Source organism: Piliocolobus tephrosceles, chromosome 7, assembly GCF_002776525.5.
Source record: "Piliocolobus tephrosceles isolate RC106 chromosome 7, ASM277652v3, whole genome shotgun sequence".
Classification (NCBI taxonomy): Eukaryota; Metazoa; Chordata; class Mammalia; order Primates; family Cercopithecidae; genus Piliocolobus; species Piliocolobus tephrosceles.
Window position 1 is genome coordinate 47,321,741 of NC_045440.1, and position 20,846 is coordinate 47,342,586.

The 20,846-nt window shown below is 43.9% G+C and overlaps 1 protein-coding gene across 1 annotated transcript in view; it reads right to left on the bottom strand.

Annotated features, from left to right (window-relative positions):
- The window catches only part of LOC111525260 (DNA-dependent protein kinase catalytic subunit), a 178,046-nt gene that overhangs the window by 58,341 nt on the left and 98,859 nt on the right, over positions 1 to 20,846 (bottom strand). Inside the window, exons 52-60 of the mRNA XM_026456188.1 lie at positions 19,106 to 19,230; positions 18,881 to 19,030; positions 9,100 to 9,273; positions 8,186 to 8,284; positions 6,277 to 6,484; positions 5,417 to 5,606; positions 3,570 to 3,770; positions 1,209 to 1,321; positions 14 to 145 (exon numbers count right to left, since the gene is read on the bottom strand). Of these exons, the coding sequence (XP_026311973.1) occupies positions 14 to 145; positions 1,209 to 1,321; positions 3,570 to 3,770; positions 5,417 to 5,606; positions 6,277 to 6,484; positions 8,186 to 8,284; positions 9,100 to 9,273; positions 18,881 to 19,030; positions 19,106 to 19,230 (1,392 nt within the window). The remainder of the gene's footprint in view (positions 1 to 13; positions 146 to 1,208; positions 1,322 to 3,569; positions 3,771 to 5,416; positions 5,607 to 6,276; positions 6,485 to 8,185; positions 8,285 to 9,099; positions 9,274 to 18,880; positions 19,031 to 19,105; positions 19,231 to 20,846) is intronic.

Consider the following 20,846-nt stretch of genomic DNA (forward strand, 5'->3'; position numbering starts at 1 on the left):
GGCAAGGACTGACCTGGGCCACGGCCTGTAATGGGGTGATGAGGCTGCTGTGCTTGATTTGAATGTCAGGAAGGTCTCCCAGCCGGTAGCTTCTGTACAGAACGACCTGGGCATCCTGCTTCATTTTTAACTCACTCTTGATTTCCTATAAGCACCAGAACCAAAGTAGACGATGAACATTCTCACTGAAGGAAACCAGTCGTGCATGAGCTATGAGGCTGCCAAAATCCCCTGAACCACAAGGACGAAGCAGTGGGAACTGATGCTCACAGAGGCTTAGTCGCTCTGCTTTACCATCTAGGGCAGACGCTGCATCCAAAATAAAATCACTACACAACAAGCAGTGGAAAGGCTTTAAACATTGACTATAATCAGAATATTTATAAAATCGGAAAATTTGATTTAGAAGTATTTAAAAACAGGCGGAGGGCTGCATCTCTGGAAAGTCTCGCGGAGAACGAAGCCGGCAGCCGGTGCCCACATCCACCTCAAGGTCCTGTTCTCCCACTGCTTCTGCTCCCAGGCAGCTGCAGAGCCCAAGGCTCCCCTCCGAGGGGGCAAACTAGTGCCTCGGGGGCGCAGTCCGGGAGGCCTCAGGCTCCACAAACATGGCTGGGCGGCAGGGCTTGGGGAGGGGGCCGGCACAGCGCCCCACATCGAGGGCTTCACACCCAGATGTGGATGGAGCCGCTCCCATGGTGGCAGCGGCTGGCGCTGAACTTGAGCACCGTCAGGGATCCGTCCTACCCTCTTCTTACAAATGCATCTTAATGACCCATATCTAGATGGAATGGACGCCGCGGCTACAGCATCTCCACGCCACGGAAAGGCCTGCCTGGCCACCTGTCGTCGGGGCCCCGTGGGTCCCAGCCCCCAGCTGCCCTCCCGCCACATTGGTCCCTGAAGCGAGGGCCAGTGAAGTCCTGCCAGGGTGCGGGCCTTGAGGTGGGCCCAGGATCAGCCTGCTGATCCCAGGTCGGCCACGCTTCCACCCGCGGAGAGAACGGGGCGCATTCCTGGACCCCCACCAGGGTGCCGTGGGGGCTGCATCCCCCTGGGGGAACCCCAGGAGGCTGGCTCGGAGCAGCCCCGCCACCTGGTTTGCAGGTGACATTGGAGCCAGTGTCTGGCAGGAAGCTTGTTCACTTCGTCTGTATCCTGTGACAGAAACTGCATCGTTCTGATCAAATTCTTGACAAAATACAAACCTTCTCTCGTTTTTGCTCAGCAATGCCTCTTCTGGCATACATCAAACTGAGCTTCTCCTGGTCCCTCATAAACCGTCTGCGCAGTCGCAGTAGGTCCACCCGGCCAGCTGCACCTGGAGAGGGAAAGCAGGCCCAGTTACTCCCCACTGCCCAGACACTTGGCTCTGCTGGTTCATTTTCACCTCGGGTTTCCTCAAAGACAAAACCTAGAGGTGCCGCAGAGGCAGCGATGGGAGCAGGAGTGCAGGGGCCACAGCTGCAACTGGAACTGCTCAGCAGTGGATTCAGCAGGCATGACAACGGGCAAGGCCCCTCCAGAAGGAGGCCCAGGGAGGACACGCAGCCACCTTCTGAATCTCAGCCCAACTCGCCTGTGAGTGCTTTGCCTCTGGCTAACTGAACAAGAGAGGAGCTGCCTCGGAGGCTTCAACACCCGGTGCAGACCATCCTCCCTCCGGACTGTGGCAACCTGACCAGGGACAGGTGACCGCAGCACTCCTAAACTCGTATGATTCCAAACGCCTGTTTAGTGCCTGGCAGATATCAGCCTTAACCTCCAAATCACGACAGGTTCTAAGGAAGGCTTCGAATATGAACGAGAGAAACCAAAGTAAGCAACAAGGAAAGAGCAACTGTTAAAAGCAGATCATGCAGGAAAAAATTTCAAAACATGATCATTTATCAGAAAGACAAGAGTAGGAACTGAAGAAATGTTCGGAGCATGAAAAAAAACTCATGGAAACTAAAACATGTCATAACTTAAAAGCACAGGTGGTTGAAGGGATTTCCCAGAAAAGAGGCAAAGGGAAAAATATGACACCTCAGAAGGACACTCACGCAGGTGTGATATCTAAGCACTACGACTCCAAAGAGAAAACAGCAAACTGAGGTGAAGAACTCAACAAAATCACCCATGATGATGCTCCAGAACTGGAAGGTGAGAGTCAGCGGGCTGGAAGCTCCCACCATATGCCCAGAAAAACAGACTGAAACAGACCTACGCCCAAGGACACTTGAGTGCAATGTCAGAACGCTGGTTTAAAAGAGAAGATCCCGAGAGCATCCACAGATAAAAGACCCACGTTCCCACAAAGGATCCCCAAGGAGGATGGTGCCCGCAGCCCTGCAATGCAGGGAGTCCAGGGCCCCCACATATGGAGGTCCACAGCAGCACTCCCACTAGGCCATGAAACCATGAGCTCCCAGAGAAAGCTCCCTGTTGCTGACCCCCATTCTCAGTGCCCAGGCAGCTCCACCTGAATGACAGCCACCAGCACTCCAACTCACAGCAGGTGCCAAAAGTTGGGCCACACTGACCTCTCCCGGTTCCATTTAGAGAACTGTGTGTGGGCCACAGGTTTGTGACTGAAAAGTATGACAGAAAATGGTGGAGTAAAGCAAGTTATGTTGCCTGTGTTTCAGTTCCTACGATTAGACAAGAAGGCAGTGAGCTCTGCTTCTAAGTTCTTCTGTTTACTTCCACAGAGCTGAGCTTCCCTGCTGGCGCTTCCCCAGGGTTCTGTCATGGGCCCTTTCCTCTCTGCACATGTCCTTCCTCGGGGCCCTTGTTCCCTCCCAGAGCCACACTTCTCACAAAGAGCTGCTTCCAGCCTCTCAGCACCCATCTAGCTCTGGTCATCAGTTAGCCAAGACCAGGTCCTGGTGCCTGTGGCCCCTGCCTCCCAGTCCCCATCACTCCACTTCTGCCCCACACAAACCTCAGGGAAGGGCATTCAGTCCCCGAACCTTCCTCTGCTTGGTGCGTTACAAGGCTGCTTCCTAAAGCTGAGGTTCGACACACCCCCCCACACCCACAAGCCTGTCTTTGCAGCACCCTTTGCCGTTACTCTAGCATGCCCTGAAGCATCCCTTCACTTGGACTGCAGAATTGATCTGAGCCTGTCCACCCCGACACTTCTCCATCCCTGTCCTTTTCATCCTCTCCCTTCCCGTACCCCCAGCTCAAGGCTCCTCTCAAATGCTCTTCCTCCACCCAGTCTCTTAGGACGCTCTCCCCATTCTCCACCTGCATTAAGCCCTCTCGCCCTAGACCGTGCTTGCTAATTCCACCTCATCTTACAATCTTACATCTTACAACCACCCCTTTATAAAGCCTCACCCACTCCTAATGCTCCAGAAAGTCACTCAACAATGGATCAAGTATAACTTACTGAAGGATTCTTCTGGAACTCCCAGAAAACAATGTCTTCAGCATGGTAAGTGCCTAGGCAACATTAACTGAATTTTAAGGGGCTTATGAATTACAAGGAAACATGGATACAGTCAGAAATGTCCCCAGACCTGAGCTCTGCAGTAATTAGTGGGAAAGCTATTTTAAGCATTCTCAGCAACCCAGCTTACCCTTCACTTTGTTATCCACTTCGTCCCCTGGAAGGCCCAGCCTTTTTTTCCCAAAATCAGGCCCCACTGACTTAAAGGGTGCTCTCTGTAACCTTTCACTCCTCTTGTGGGCAAACAGCAAAGAGTCAGATGAGGGACTGGTGTGGTCGACCAGCGGGTCAGTGCTGCTCCCGGTCAGCCAATCAAATGAGCTTCTTCCATCTGCAACATGTGATCAGAGAGGTCAGGCACTCAGCACCACCCAGCTCTGTAAACAGGGCAGGACCACCTGCCAAGACACACCTGGTAGCACCTTAGGCCTCCGTGCTCACCTCCAACCCTGGGCAGAGGCTCTGTCAGATCCCAGGGTATGCCCCAAGGAAAACCGGGTGCATGGGCCTCAGTGCCCCTGGACCACAGTGTCCCCATTTGTAAAGTAAGAAACATGCCACTTACTCCCACCACAGGAATAACACTTTGTTATCTACTGAAAGGTGCTAAGAGCCCCTGACTTGTAATATTAGTGTCACAGAATTCCCATTGTGATTATTCAAATTAGTCCCACTTCCAGAACCAACAAAACGTGAAAAAAATTACATAAAGGAAAAACGTTAAAGAGTTTATGTAAAAGGATTAAGATATTTTACTCTACAATTTGTACTTTGCTCATCAAAGGAAGCAGTTAAACCATCTGAGAAAGAACAGTTTAATAACTGTAAATCTAGTAAATGAATTTGGTTTACCCCTACTCTGCTTTGGAGATAAGATGTCTTAAATTTGCTGCACTAGGTCTTTCTGTACCAAATCAAAACCAAAACATACATATACTGAAACTTTCCGATTTTTCCAGTCAGAAATAATCCATTTCTTTTTTAGAAAAATTGTAGCAAAACAGGCTGGGTGCGGTGGCTCACGTCTGTAATCCCAGCACTTTGGGAAGCTGAGGAGGGTGGATCACGAGGTCAGGAGATCGAGACCATGCTGGCCAATGTGGTGAAATCCCACCTCTACTAAAATACAAAAATTTAGCCAAGCGAGGTGGCATGTGCCTGTAGTCCCAGCTACTCAGGAGGCTGAGGCAGAGGAATCGCTTGAACGAACCCAGGAGGCAGAGGTTGCAGTTAGCCGAGATCACTGCACTCCAGCTCCAGCCTGGCGACAGAGCAAGACTCTGTCTCAAAAAAATAAATAAAGGAAAATATACGTAAAATTTACCACTTCAATCATTTTTAGGTGCATAGTTCAATGGCATTAAGGACATTTACACTGTTGTACAATCATCACCATCTTCCATGTCCACAGTTTTTTTTGAGACATGGCCTTGCTCTTTTGCCCAAGATAGGGTGCAGTGGTGTGATCACAGCTCACTACAGCCTTGAACTTCTGGGCTCAAGCCATTCTCCCGCTTCAGCTTCCCTAGTAGCTGGGACTAATCACAGGTGTGCACCACCATGCCCAGCTAATTTTTAAAATTGTTTCGTAGAGATGGGGTCTTTCCATGTTGCCCAGGCTGGTGCAGAACTCCTGGGCTCAACTGATCCTCCTGCCCCAGCTGGAATAACAGGAATGAGTCACTGCACCCTGCCTCCACAGCACTTTTCCTCTTGCAAAACTGAAATTCTGTACCCATTAAACTATAAATCCCCATTCTTCCTCCCCAGACCCTGGCACCTAGCACTCTACTTTCTGTTTCCATGAGTTTGACTGTCATAGGAACCCACTCTTTTGACTGACATCTTCCTTGGGTTCTTAATGCTTTTTGCTATTATCCCTTACTTCTCTCGCAAAAGCCCAACACTGTTGTGACAGAAGCTGCCCACAGAGGTCAGAGTGCTGTACACATGGCTGGCGGGGTGGGTCACTGTTACCTGCAGTCTGTGTCGGTGTGAAGTCATGCTGCTGTTGGGTGGCCCTTATCTGCCCTGCCATTGGCCAGCCAGCTGAGAGGGACCCTTCCTGGGTACGGGTCTGGAGAGTGCCCTGGGAGGCCTGGGTCTCCACAAACATTGGAGTGAGAACAGTACTTCGGAAACGCCAATCAGAATCAATGGTATATTCCTGTACATAAGAAAGTTTCAAATCAAATAAACCTCCTTTTTAAGGAACACTGATATATTTCTATTTAAAATCTAATGGTACCATCAGCATATTTCTACCATAACTTCATATGCAGCTGAAGAATCTTCTCTAATTTAAAAGTTTTAACTAAGTGATTTGCCAACTAGAAAAACTAGCTAACTATTGAGGGAGAAAACCCAACTTTCTTAATGTTTGCATAAAAAGGCTTGATATCTTGCTTAGCACCACAACCCAAATGCGAGTCAAGTGACCCAACTTGTCCACATACACACATGCCACTGGGACAGATCCTGAGCTTGTGAGCGGGACCGGAGGGGCCCTACCCCAGGAGCTCTCTGCAACCTGCCCATCATCCCCACTGTTAAGGCTGCTGCAAGAGCGCACAAGCTCAGCATCCACTGTGGGTTGGGAGGAATAAGGGGAGGGAAAGCAATGGTGATCTTGACAAGGGAAATCTAGTGAAGGCCAAGAGGGTGAGGCCTGTGGACCTCCAGGTGGCTGAAGCAGAGGCATGAGCCTTCCCTTTCCTTTTCAGAAAGGAATGTGTGAGTATTCCAAGAAAGCAAGGAGCCAGTTAAAGCTATTAAAAATGTTCATGAACAGCAAAAGCTTATAATATTCATTACTATGAGAGAGAAGACCACATTACCTGAAATTCACATTCTGACAGAGGATGTTCGAACATGGGATTTGGATAATCTGGGCTCAGGCTGGTCATTTCGAGCAGAAAATTTGTTGCTAAACTTAAAAAGTGCACTTCTATCTTAGGAGAATATAAGGAATTTAGTGCCAGCAACCGGTCCAAGGTATTTGAAGGTAACCTAGTTTCATGGCTCCAGAAATTTCGAATAATTAATCTGAAAAGCAGAGAGAAAAAAGTAGATTGCTTAGACAATGGCAAATGGGAAAGAATGTGCTGTACAGGGTGCCCTGTGGAGAAGGCACAGCTCTTCACCCACATGAAGCTTAAGAGAGAGGGAAACCACATTCAACTATATCAAAAATATAGTCTTGAGTTATGAAACATACCCACTGAAGGAGGGGAATATTACAAAAAATGTAGCATACTTTTTATGCTACAGAGGGGAGGGGAGAAACGGGGTGATTTTATTCTCTTATCTCTATTCTCTGGGAAGTTTTCAAAAAAATTTAGGAAATTACACAAAATCCTTCACTGCCTTGCCAAAACAATTCATTATAAAAATTACTGCCATAAAATACTCAAAACATATATTAATTAAATACCAAATTAGGGGTTGGGTACAGTGGCTTAGGCCTGCAATTCCAGCACTTTGGGAGGCTGAGGTATGTGGATCACCTGAATTCAGGAGTTCAAGACCAGCCTCGCCAACATGGTGAAATCCTGTCTCTACTAAAAATACAAAAATTAGCTGGGTGTGGTGGTGCACATCTGTAGTCCCAGCTACTCAGGAAGCTGAGGCAGGAGAATCACTTGAACCTAGGAGGTGGAGGTTGTAATGAGCTGAAATCGTGCTCCTGCACTCCAGCCTGGGTGACAGAGTGAGACTCCATCTCAAAAAAAAAAAAAAAAAATACATACATACATACATACATACACACATACATAGCAAACTAGGTCCTATAATTTATGAATGCATATGAAATCCAAATACAATTTTAAGAAGCTCAATGAATTTAAAATTATAGCAGAATGGAAAAATAATATACAGAAACATACAAAAAGTGTATGGCTTCTTATATTGAGGCTGGGAGTAGTGCTCACACTTAAAATCCCAGCACTTTGGTAAACCAAGTCAGGAGGACTGAGGCCAGGCATTGAAGCCTAGCTTGGGTAACATAGCAAGACTCTATCTTTACAAAAAGTAAAAAATTAGCCGAGCCTTTTGGCATATGCCTGTAGTCCCAGCTACTCAGGAGGCTGAGGGAGGAGGATCACCTGAACCCAGAAGTCCAAGGCTACAGTGAGCTACAGTTACACTACTGCACTCCAGCCTGGGTGCCAGAGCAAGACCTTATCTCTAAAAAACATATTAATAATAATAATAAAAAGTTTAACCCCCTTTTTGCATAGTCAGTATACTTATATAGTCAGAAACACATATAACTGACTTACTCAGGGCAGGCATTTTAGAGGATAACAATCATTATTCACACTTTCATATATAACTAATATTACGGTTTCCTCTCATTTCTAAGGTTTTAAACACTTTATTTTCAACATTAATACTTACAGCACGATCTCAACTATGTGTGTTAAATGGGAAACAGAAGAATTCTCATTGTAGACTTTCTTTTCATTTTGAAACATTTTAACTCACTGCCCTAGCATAGAGCATTTGGTCCATATGACTTTTTCAAGAGTGTTATTTTTAAGTTGTCAGGATTTTAAAGCCTTACTCTTCATAATACGCTTTAAAATACTCTTTTACTAAATACTGTGAAATGTAGAAAGCAGAGAAAATGCTAATACTGCAAATACATTTCTAAAACTCCTGAAAAATACTCTATGCTACCTTTGAAAGCAATACCCTTAACATTTAATTGTCCCAGCCCAGTTATTCAAGGAGAGCACGTACTGAAGTCCAGGGTTCTCATCAATCAATCCTTGAATCAGCACATCTTTTGCCAGCTTAAATATTTCCTGGGAGTCATTATCTGTCTGACTTTCTGGATCTCTGCTTGAAAAAACAGCAAAATGTCACAACATTAATGCTCTCTTCTAGTCCTTTTGTTCAACTACAGTAACACCATCTAGAATTCAATTTTAAAAGGCTGGTTTTCCCATTAGACTTTAGATCTCCAAATCACAGCTTGCCCCACTCATGGGTATGTGCACAAGCCTTGAGAACCCATCCTCGCTCCCAGCAGGAGCAGAGTGGAACAGGAGGATGGGCCCACAGGAGGCCCAGCGGTCCTGTGACGCTCAGCTGTGGTGGTGTAGTAGTGCCCAGTGGTCCTGGCAGAGTTCCTCTCCTTAGTCTTTGCCAGATCTTAAAAGGACAACTATGAAAATAGGTTTTATAAGCACACCACCATACTTTTTCACTCTATTTCACAAACATATGTAAAATGAGTTTTTAAAAGGATACAATCAGATATACCAAAATAAATGTTAATCATATGGTAAAAAAAAAAAATTATTAATCACATGGTAAAAAAAAATGTGTTGTTATGTTCCAGATTGATAAGGAGCCCCAAAAGATTCCTAAAGCGTTAATGTTGCCCCGGAAACAAGGCGAAACCCAGTCTGTACAAAAAATAAACAAAATTAGCCAGGTATGGTGGTGCATAGCCACAGACCCAGCTATGCAGGAGGCTGAGATGGGAGAATCAACAGAGCCCAGGAGATTGAAGCTGCAGTGACCTGTGTTTGTGCCACTGTATTCCAGCCTCGTCGATAGAGTAAGACCCTATCTCAAAAAAAAAAAAAAAAGAAACAAAAAAAAAAAAACACACACACACAAAATAAAATAGTCAATGTATAGTTTACCTGTAATTGTCATGAATCCACATGAGAATATTATACATTTGTTCCCTACATGTTGCAGAAGGATGGGAAACGAATTCCACAACAGGGTTCAGAAGTTCTCGGAGTTCTACTGGTTTTAATTTTGGCATCATCTTATAAATTATGTCCAAACATACTTTTTGTCTTTCATCATCTCTATGGGAGAGATTTTAAAAACACACAAATTTAACTATTTTTATTACTGTACTTTCAAAGTATGACAGATAACTTCTTCTTTGTTTCAAAATTTGTTATAATAGATAACACTACACTTATATAAAACTTGTATTCTTAAAATAATCATGGACTAGATCATTAAATATAAGACAAATAATTTCAACGTGCTATCCTACAGCGGATCTTGAAACAGAAAAAGGACATTAGAAGGAAACTGGAGAAATGGAGTAAAGCCTAGTTTGGTAAACAGTAATGTTCTAATGCTATTTTCTTACTTTTGACAAATGTACCAAGATTATGTAAGGGGAAAGTTGGGTAAAGGGTATATATGGAAATTATGTGTACTATCTTTCAACTTTTCTGCAAATACAAAATTACTTCAAGATAAAAAGTTTATTTTTAGAAAAACCTAATAACGGCAAAGTATTTTTTAAAAGGACTTCAAGTGCTACCTGGCATGGTGTATAGTGAAGTGCAATCTGAGCTCTAAATGAGGCAAATATTTATTTCCTTGTTTTGACTCCTTAATAGCACCCAGCTGAATGCTTCACACAGTAGATACTCAGTGAATGTAAGGATATTAGGATAGTGACATACATTCTTTGTTACTGACACAATGCACGTTTATTGTTGTGTAAAAATACTTACATAGGAGGGGACAAGATGGCTGAATAGACATAGCCAGGAGGGCCTCTACCACCAAAACAGAGCAAAATAATGAGTAAACCAACATGCTTTGAAGAGATCTTTGGAAAGAAAGCACTGAGCATCGATAGAGAGAGGCAATGCAGACACTGAGGCAGAAGAGGGAGGAAGCTGGGAAGCCTGCACAGTCTCCGGGTGCCAGGACCTGCTCTTGGCCCTAATCAGGTCCTAAGGAAGGGGTGAGTGGAGTGACTATGGGGCAACCCACACTCACCATGGAGCTCTGGAATACTAGCCACAAGAGATCCCACAACCCCCACAGACATCTGAATTGGCAGGGAACTGTCAGAGAGAAGGTACAGGCAGAGCACCAGCCTACGTGGAGCCTGGCAGGTCTCACTCAGCGTGGAGCTGCTCCAGCAAAATGCGACCCCAGGCGCCCATGCCCCCAGGTTCTCACCTTGCTCTGAGTCACTCTAGTCCTTGCTGAATGCTGGGCTGGGAAACAGCAGGGCTGTCCTTCCTGTGGGTCTGGGGAGAGCCTGATTTGCATGCCTATCTGTCAACTTCCCAGGCACTCCCAACCCCAGCTGCTCCCACCAGAGCATAGACACAGCATAGCCTCCACTATCCAGCCTGAGTTCTTTGCCAGTGGCCTTGGAGTACTTTGGCCACCCCAGCACAGTGCTTGATTCCAAGGGGACAGAGGACGAAGCCGTGGGCCTGGTCTCAGTCCCCCAGGGTCTAAGCACATCGTTCAGGAATACAGAGCCGAGATCTGTGGCCAGAGCTTAAGCTCTGCTCAGACCACTGAGTAGAGTGAGACATGAGTTTGTGTTCCAGCGTAAGTGCTGTGTGAGCCCCCTTCCACGAGGCTGGTCTGGGAAGGGTGAGGCCTATTGGTCAGCTTTGCATCTGCCTGAGTGGCCTGAAACACCTAACAGCCCAGTGATCTGGGCACAGAAAGCATGGCATAAAACTGACTGGTCAGGCTAGCTACCGGGGAGGACACCAACAGACTTGGTCAAGAGAGCGTGAGCTAGGCAGTCCCCACAACTGTCTCCTGGGCAAAAAATCCCAGGCTGTGGGCACCACCCCAGCTGCATAACCATGACAACATCACCCTGCCCTGAGATCCCCCATCCTTGACCTACTATACCAACAGACCACCCACAGACATACACCACAACCCTCTCTGGCTTTGCCAAGCACAGAGGACCAGTAGGCCTCTGGAATGCTATGGGTCTCCTGGTGACCTAACCTTCAACTCAGGCCACTGCTAAGGGATGGGGAGCGCAGCCTACCAGGGCCCCCCTTGGGGTTCAGGAAATATGAGTATGGTGCCAGTGATTGGAAGGGGCTCCTCTAAGGCCTGGGAATGAACTTAGTGAGGGGGTCATCTCCCTTCCCCTGCCCCCAGAACACTGTGCTGAACACACTGTAATCTAACAGTCTATCTGCTAGCCCTTACCTTTAAGCACTATATACTGGATCATAGTCTGAATTACATCACTAAAAAAAATTCTTCTAGTATACATCACCTGTGAAACCCAATGCAGGAACCAAGGACAAAGAAAGATCCTATACAGAGCCTCAGCCTGCTGAAAGCACCCAGAAAGGAAGCCAATCGACTATACTCAGCATACACCACAGTCAAACCCTCAAGGAAAATGATGAATATGAAAACAAAAGGCCCCATCCAAGCAGCAGCAACTCCAAAAAGATAAAGGAACACCAGACCTCTCAGACTTCTCAGATGAGACTTCTCAGACTTCTCAGATGAGAAGGAATTAGTGCAAACACTCTGGCAATTCAAAGTATCTCCTCACCTCCAAACAACTGTACTAACCTCTCAGCAATGGTTTTTAGACAGATTGAAATGGCTGAAATGACAGAAACAGAATTCAGAATCCAGATGGCAAGAAAGCTCAAGATCCAGGAGAAGGTTGAAATTCAATTCAAGGAAAACAGTAAAATAATTCAAGAGTCAAAAGGCAACATAGCCATTTTAAGAAAGAACAAGCCAGGCGTGGTGGATCACACCTGTAATCCCACCACTTTGGGAAGCTGAGGCAGGCAGACTGCTTCAGTTGGGGAGTTTGAGACCAGCCTGAGCAAAATGATGAAACCCCGTCTCTGCAAAAATATAAATCATTAGCTGGGTGTGGTGGCGCATGCCTGTACAGGTCCCAGCTCCTCAGGAGACTGAGATGGGAGGATCACCCGAGCCTGAGAGGTCGAGGCTGCAGCAGTAAGTCATGGTCACACCACTGCACTTCGGCCTGGGTTACACAGCAAGACCCTGTCGAAAACAAAACAAAACAAAACAAAGAAAAAGAAAAGGAACCAAACTGAACTTCTGGAATTGAAAGATTCACTACAGGAATTTCATAATACAGTTTGAAACATTAACAAAAGAATAGACCAAGCTAAGGAAAGAATCTCAGAGCTTGAAGACCAGTCCTTCAAATCAACCCAGTCAGAAAAAAATAAAGAAAAAAGAATTTCTAAACAAAATCTCTAAGAAACGATAGATTATGTAAAAAGAATCAAACCTATGACTTACTGGAATTCCTGAGACAAGTTGGAAAATATATTTGAGGATATAGTCCATGGAAACATTCCCTATCTCACTAGAGAGGTAGACATGCAAATTCAAGACATTCAGAGAACCCCTGTGACAGACGAAGCATGGCCCTCCCCACCACGCTTGGGTGCCGGGGCCGGAACTCAGCTCACTGCAAGCTCTGCCTCCCGGGTTCCCGCTATTCTCCTGCCTCAGCCTCCGGAGTAGCTGGGACTACAGGCGCCCGCCACCTCGCCCGGCTAGTTTTTTTTGTATTTTTAGTAGAGACGGGGTTTCACGGTGTTAGCCAGGATGGTCTCGATCTCCTGACCTCGTGATCCACCCGTCTCGGCCTCCCAAAGTGCTGGGATTACAGGCTTGAGCCACCGCGCCCGGCCTAGACATGCAAATTCAAGACATTCAGAGAACCCCTGTGACACACCATACAAGACCATCCCCAAGACACATAGTTATCAGATTTTCCAAGGTCAAAGCGAAAGAAAACATTTTAATGGCAGCTAGAAAGAAGGGTCAGGTCACATACTGACAGAACCTCATCAGGCTACCAGCGGGCCTCTCAGCAGAAACCTTAAAAACCAGAAGAGACTGGGGCCTATTTTCAGCATCCTTGAAGAAAACAAATTCCAACCAAGAATTTAATATCCTGCCAAACTAAGTTTCATAAGGAAAGGAAAAATAAAGTTCTTTTCAGACAAGGAAACATTAAGGGAATTTGTTAACATTAGACCTGCCTTATAAGAGGTCCTTAAGGGAGTGCTAAACATGAAACAAAAGAACAATACCTGCTACTACCACAAAAACATACTTAAGTATGTATCCCACAGACACTATAAAGCAACTACACAGTTAAGTCTACAAAACAACCAGGTAACAACATGACAACAGGATCAAAACCTCACATATCAATATAAACCTTGAATGTAAACGGTCTAACGGCCCCTCTTAAAACCCACACAGTGGTGAGTTGGATTTAAAAAAAAAAAAACTCATTTATCTTCTCTCTTCAAGAGACCCATCTCACATGTAACAACACCCACAGGCTCAAAGTAAAAGGATGGAGAAAGATCTATCACAAAAACAGAAAACGAAAAAGTGCAGGGGTCACTATTCTTTTATCAGATAAAACAACTTTAAACCAACAATAGTTAAAAAGGACAAAAAAAGGCATTACACAATGACAAAGGGTTCAATTCAATAAGAAGACTTAACTATATACTAAATATATAAGTACCTAACTTTGGAGCACCCAGATTCATAAAATAAGTTCTTCTAGACCTATAAAGAGGCACTCAATAATAGTGGAAAACTAACACTCTATTGACAGTGTTACATAGATAAGGCAGGCAGAAAACTAACAAATTCTGGACTTAAACTCGACACTTGAACAACTGGACCCAATACATCTATAGAATACTCCATCTAATATACCACAATATACATTCTTCTCATCTGCACATGGAACGTACTCTAAGATCAACCACATGCTCAGCCATAAAGCAAGCTTCAATAAATTTTAAAAAATTCAAAATCATACCAAGCACACTCTCAAGACTACAGTACAATAAAAATAGAAATCAATACCAAGACCTCTCAAAAACACATAATTACATAAAAATTAAACAACTTACTCCTAAATTACTGTTGAGAAAACAAAATTATTAAGGCAGAAATCAAATTTTTTTCAATTAGGGAAAACAGGGACACTAAATGCCTACATCAAAACATTAGAAAGACCTCAAATCAATAATCAAACATCGCATATAAACTAGAAAAACAAGAACAAACCAAGTTCGGGTGCAGTGGCTGACGCCTGTAATCCCACTTTGGAAGGTCAAGGCAGGAGAATCATTTGAGGTCAGGAGTTTGAGACCAGCCTGACGAACAAGGTGAAACCCCATCTCTACTAAAAATACAAAAAAATTAGCCAGGCATGGTGGTGTGCACTTGTAGTCCCAGCTACTCGGGAAAGAGGCTGAGGCAAAATAGCTTGAACCTGGGAGATGGAGGTTGCAGTGAGCCAAGATGGCACCACTGCACTCCAGACTGGGCAACACTGTGAGGCTCCGCCTTAAAACCAACCAAAACAAAACAAACCAACCCTAAAGACAGCAGAAGAAAAGAAATAACCAAAATACAGAGTGGAATTGAATGAAACTGTGATCCAAAAATCTACACAAAGATTCAACAAAACCAAAAGTTGATTATTTGAAATAATAAACAGGATTGATAGATCTCAAGTTAGATCAACAGACAGAGACAAAAAGAAAGAGACAGAAGATCTAAATAAGCACAATAAGAAATGACAAAGATAACATTATACCTGATCCCACAGAAATACAAAAGATCATCAGAGACTATTGTGAACCCCTCTACATAAGCAAATTAGGAAATCTAGAGGAAATGGATACATTTCTGGAAACATACAACCCCCCAAGATTGAACCAGAAATTAAAAAAAAAAAAAAAAAACAAACACCTGAACAGACCAATGAGGAGCTCCTAAATTAAATCAATAATGAAAAAAACTTACCAACCAGAAAAAAAAAAAAAAAAAAGAAAACAAAACCCCCGGGGCAGATGGATTCACAGTTAAATTCTGCCAGATATACAAGGAACTGGTACGAATCCTACTGAAACTATTTCACAAAACCAAGGAGAAAGGACTCCTCCCTGACTCATTCTATGAAGCCAAAATCCTGATACCAAAATCTGACAGGACACAATGAAAAAAGAAAACTTCAGGCCAAATCCCTGATGAACACAGATGTACAAATCCTCAACGAAATACTAGCAAATTGAATCCAACAACACAATTAAAGGTCAATGCATGACAATCAAGTATGCTTTATTCCTAGGATGCAAGGTTGGTTCAACATACACTAATCAATGTGATTCACCACATAAACAGAATTAAAAACAAAAGCCTTATGATAATTTCAATAAATGGAGAAAAAGCTTTCAATAAAATCCAACATTCTGGGCCAGGCACAGTGGCTCACGCCTATAATCCTAGCACTTTGGGAGGCTGAGGCGGATGGATCATTTGAGGTCAGGAGTTCAAGACAAGCCTGGTCAACATGATAAAACCCTGTCTCTACTAAAAATACAAAAATTAGTCAGGCATGGTGGCATGTGCCTTACTCAGGAGGCTAAGGCAGGAGAATCACTTAAACCTCGGAGGCATAGGTTGCAGTGACCTGAGGTCGCGCCACTCTACTCTAGCCTGGGTAACAGAGAGAGACTCCGAGAGAGAGAGAGAGACTCTGAGAGAGACTGCGAGAGAGAGAGAGAGAGAGAGAGAGAGAAATCCAACATCCTTGCATGATAAAAACCTTCAACTGGCCGGGTGCGGTGGCTCATGCCTGTAATCCCAGCACTTTGGGAGGCTGAGGCGAGCAGATCACAAGGTCAGTAGTTTGAGACCATCCTGCCTAATACGGTGAAATCCTGTCTCTACTAAAGAAAAAATACAAAAAAATTAGCCAGACGTGGTGGCAGGCACCTGTAGTCCCAGCTACACGGGAGGCTGAGGCAGGAGAACGGCATGAACTCAGGAGGCAGAGCTTGCAGTGAGCCAAGATCACGCCACTGCACTCCAGCCTGTGTGATATAGTGAGACTCCATCTCAAAAACAAAAACCAAAACCCTCCACGAACCACGCATCAAATGAATATTCCTCAAAATAATAAGAATCATCTATGACAAACCCACAGCCTACATGATACTGAATGATGGCAAAAACTGGAAGCATTCCCCTTGAAAACTGGAAAAGACAAGGATGCCCACTCTCATCACTCCTATTCAACATAGTACTCGAAGTCCTACACAGAACAATCAAGTAAGAGAGAGAAATAAAATGTATTCAAATAGGAAAAGAAGAAATCAAACTATTCCTCTTCTCTGATGGTATGATTCTATACCTAGAAAACCCTAAAGACTCTGCCAAAAGGTTCCTAGAACTGATAAACGACTTGAGTAAAGTTTTAGGACACAAAATCAATGTACAAATATCAGTAACATTCCTATACACCAATAACATTACAGCTGAGAGCCAAATCAAGAATGTAAGCCTATTTACAATAGCAAAGAAAAGAATAAAACACCTAAGAATACAGCTAACCAAGGAGGTGAAAGATCTCTACAAGGAGGACTACAAAACCCTGCTGAAAGAAATCGGGTATGATACAAATAAATGAAAAAATACTGTTAGAATAGCCATTCTGCCCAAAGCAATCTACAGATTCAATGCTATTCCTTTCAAACTACCTATGTCACTTTTCACAGAACTGGAAAAAACTATTCTAAAATTCATATGAAACCAAAAAAGAGCCCGAATAACCACAACAATTCTAAGCAGAAAGAACAAAGCCAGAACATCATATTACCCAACTTCACTATACTATATGGCTACAATAACCAAAACAGCATGGTACTGGTGCGGGGTGGGGGCGAGGGGGAACCACAGACACACAGACCAATGGAACAGAATAGAGAACCCAGAAATAAAGCCACACACCTACAACCATCTGATCTTTGACAAAGTCAACAAAAATAGGCTGTGGGAAAAAGATGCCTCATTCAATAAATGGTGCTAACTGGCTAACCATATGCAAAAGAATGAAACCAGACCCCTGCCTATCACCATATAAAAAAATTAAGACGGATTACAGACTTCAATGTGAGATTTCAAATTATAAAAACTCTAGAAGAAAATCTAGGAAATACCCTTCTCAATATCAGCCTTAGCAAAAAATTTATGACTAAGTTCTAAAAAGAAACTGCAACAAAAACAAAAATTGACCAGCAGGACCTAGTTAAATTAGAGACTCTGTGCAGCAAGAGATACTATCAAGCGGGTAAACAGACAACCTATAGATGGGAGAAAATATTCAAAATATTCACAGACTATGTACCTAATGAAGGTCTAATACCCAGAATCCATAAAAAACTTAATTCAACAAGTAAAAAGCAACCCCATTAAAAAAATTAGCAAAAGACATGGATACGTCTCAAAAGACATAAAAGTGGCCAACAAATATATACATATATGTATATATGTATATGTATATAACTGTATATATATGTGTGTGTGTATATATATATATATATATAAAGGTCATCATCACAAATCATCAGGGAAATGCAAATGAGATACCATCTCACACCAGTCAGAATAGTTTTCTTAAAAAGTTAAAAATATAGCAGATATTGGCAAGGCTGCAGAGAAAAAGGAACACTTATACATTGTTGGTGGGAATATAAATTAGTTTAGCCAGTGTGGAAAGCAGTTTGGAGACTTCTCAAGGAAGTGAGAGTTGAACTATCATTTGACCCAGCAATCCCATTGCTGGGTATATACACAAAGGAAAATAAATCATTCTACCAAAAAGACACATGCACCCATATGTTCACCATAGCACCGTTTACAACAGCAAAGACATGGAATCAACCCAGGTGCCCATCAATGGTGGACTGGATAAAGAAAATGGTACATATATACCATGGAGTATTAGGCAGCCATAAAAAAGAACGAAATGTCCTTTGCAGCAACATGGATGCAGCTGGAGGCCATTGTCCTAAGCGAACTAGTGCAGAAACAGAAAAGCAAATACTGCATGTACTTACTCATATGTGGGAGCTAAACACTGAGTACGCACAGACATAAAGTCAGGAACAACAGACACTGGGGAACAAACAAAAGAGAAGGGAGGATACGAGGCAAGAGTTGAAAAACTACCTGCTAGGTACTACGGTCACTACCTGAGTGACAGATTCATCTGTACTCCAAACCTCAGCATTCCGCAATATACCTTTGTAACAAACCTGCACTTGTACCTCCTGATTCAAAAATAAAAGTTCAAAAAATGAAAAAAAAAAAAAGTATATAGACTAAGACTGGAAAAGAGTACGGGGACGGGAAATAATACAATGTAAGTGATCAGCAGCTTTCTCTTTTAATATATACTTTCATGCTATGTTGCAATTTTGAAAATAAATGAACAATTTAAACACATTAACAGAAGCTTCTCACCTGGCAAAATAGGTACAGAACTCAAGAGCACACAATTTAAATTTGAAGACAGCCAAGGTAACCCCACAGGCCACCTCCTTCATTTATGGGTGAAACACGCCCTAGGATGTGGCTCCCCAAGATGCCAGACCAAGGGAGCAGGGAGCAGGCCCACCTCAGCAGATGTCCTATTCTTAAGGTGCCTTCACCTTTTCTTCAGAGATTCCAACTTCACAAACGTGCATATCATCGAAACCCACAGATTCTTCTTGGGGTGAAGACGTCTGAACAAATTAACACTTTATGAGCCAATGGGACCCAAGAGCAGGGCTAGTTTTCACTCACCTATGTCTCATGACTTGAACGAAGTCCTTGCTCTTTAACTGGAAGTACAGCTCTGTCATTCCCTCCACACGACAAAGTACCACCTCCAGACAGAGTGTTTTCAACACTCCATGAAATTTTGGCAGCAGAAAGAACACAGCATTCATGAACCTGGGGGGCAAGAGGACTGGTGAGAGGCGGGCCAAGGACCCTCCTGCCCCCACAGGCTCCCTGGACAGCCCATACCTGTCTGCAAGAGGAGGGAAGCTCTTGGTCACTTTGTTCAAGCACACAATAAACTTGTCCTCCATAGTATTTTGATGTTGCTTCAATTGTTTTGCAACCAGTTCACACAGAGACTCCTCCAGCATCTGAAAAATTAAGTTTATTTTCAAATACACAAAAGTGGAAATGTAGATTAAGCACTGAAAGTAAGGTTTATCTTGAGTAGTTAAGTGAGCCCAAAGGTGTTCAATGTTATCACCTACAACAAGGCAGATGATAGGTCAGTTGGTGCTGGGGATGTCTGCTGGTCGGCACTGACCATCGCACACCCTTAGGTTCTGGATCCTTGAGTTCCTACACCTCAGTGAGCCAGTCCACATCACTGTGCTCTGCGCGGAGCACCCAGGTATCTTGCTCGTGTGGATGTCAGATCAATGAAGATTAGTGTTTCCTACTGACACCAAAACACTTGGTAGGACCAGTAAGTCCTTTGAGAAGCTAAGCTAAATGGCTAAATATTGTTTGAGACATATTTTATGATGTTCAGATTTCTGATAAAAAATATTCACATGGACTAGAATTTTCAAGCAATTCTATTCACACAGCAGTCCACATCACTGTCTGCTCACATCCTGCCTCTTTTCACCAAGTGCTGTTGTTACATATTCATCTGTATACCATCTGTCTCCCCTCCCCAAATGCCAGCTCCCCAAGGGCAGGGACGTGACCTGTCCTGTTACCTACTGCATCCCTAGAATCTAGAACCAGAAAGTCCTCAAACGTCCTCCACACAGAGAAGCACTCAGTGGAGTCCACTGGAAGGAAGCAACAGAAAACACTGCTGTCCTTCCTGGCTCACCTCCTTCCTCACAAACATCAGAAAGAGGCGTAGGCAACCTTTTCAAAGGCATGAAGACTGAACAGTTTTTCAATGCAAACTCAACATAGACTGAGCACCTCAAATCTGAAAATCCAGAATCCTCCAAAATGCAAAACTGTTTGAGCCTCAGCATGACACTCAACAAAACGTTCACTGAAGCATTTGAATTTTGAATTTTTGAATTAGGGATGCTCAAACAAATACTGCAAAACCAGAAACTGAAAACACTCCTGGCCCCAAGCATTTTGGAATAGAGATACTGAACCTGTAGTATGAGGCTATTTTTAAATTATCTTAAGAAAAACCCTTAACACAAAACCACAAATTTCAACGGCCTGAACCCCACATAGAATACATATAGTATTACACTACCGATTCATCAGCTGTCTTTTTATTAAAAGTATTTAATACGACAACACAATGAAATGATCACAATCTAGCAAGTAAAGAAAGCAAGTTATAAAACAGTATGAATAAGAGAGACCAAGGACAGTTGAGCTGTGTGCTGCAGGTGTTGAGGGACGTTGCGTGGGAAGAGCGTGAGCCTCTCTTACTGACTTTTTAAAATTTTTTTTGAGATGGAGTCCTGCTCTGTCGTCCAGGCTGGAGCGCAGTGATGTGATCTCAGCTCACTCCAACCTCTGCCTCCCAGGTTCAAGGGATTCTCCTAGCTCAGCCTCTCGAGTAGATGGGATTAGGGGCATGTGCCACCACGTCCAGCTAATTTTTCTATTTTTTTGTGGAAACAGGGTTTCACTACATTGGCCAGGCTGATCTTGAACTCCTGACTTCAAATGATCCACCTGCCTTGGCCTCCCAAAGTGCTGGGATTACAGGCATGAGCCACAGCACCCGGCCTCTTACCAACTTCTTTATGTTTAC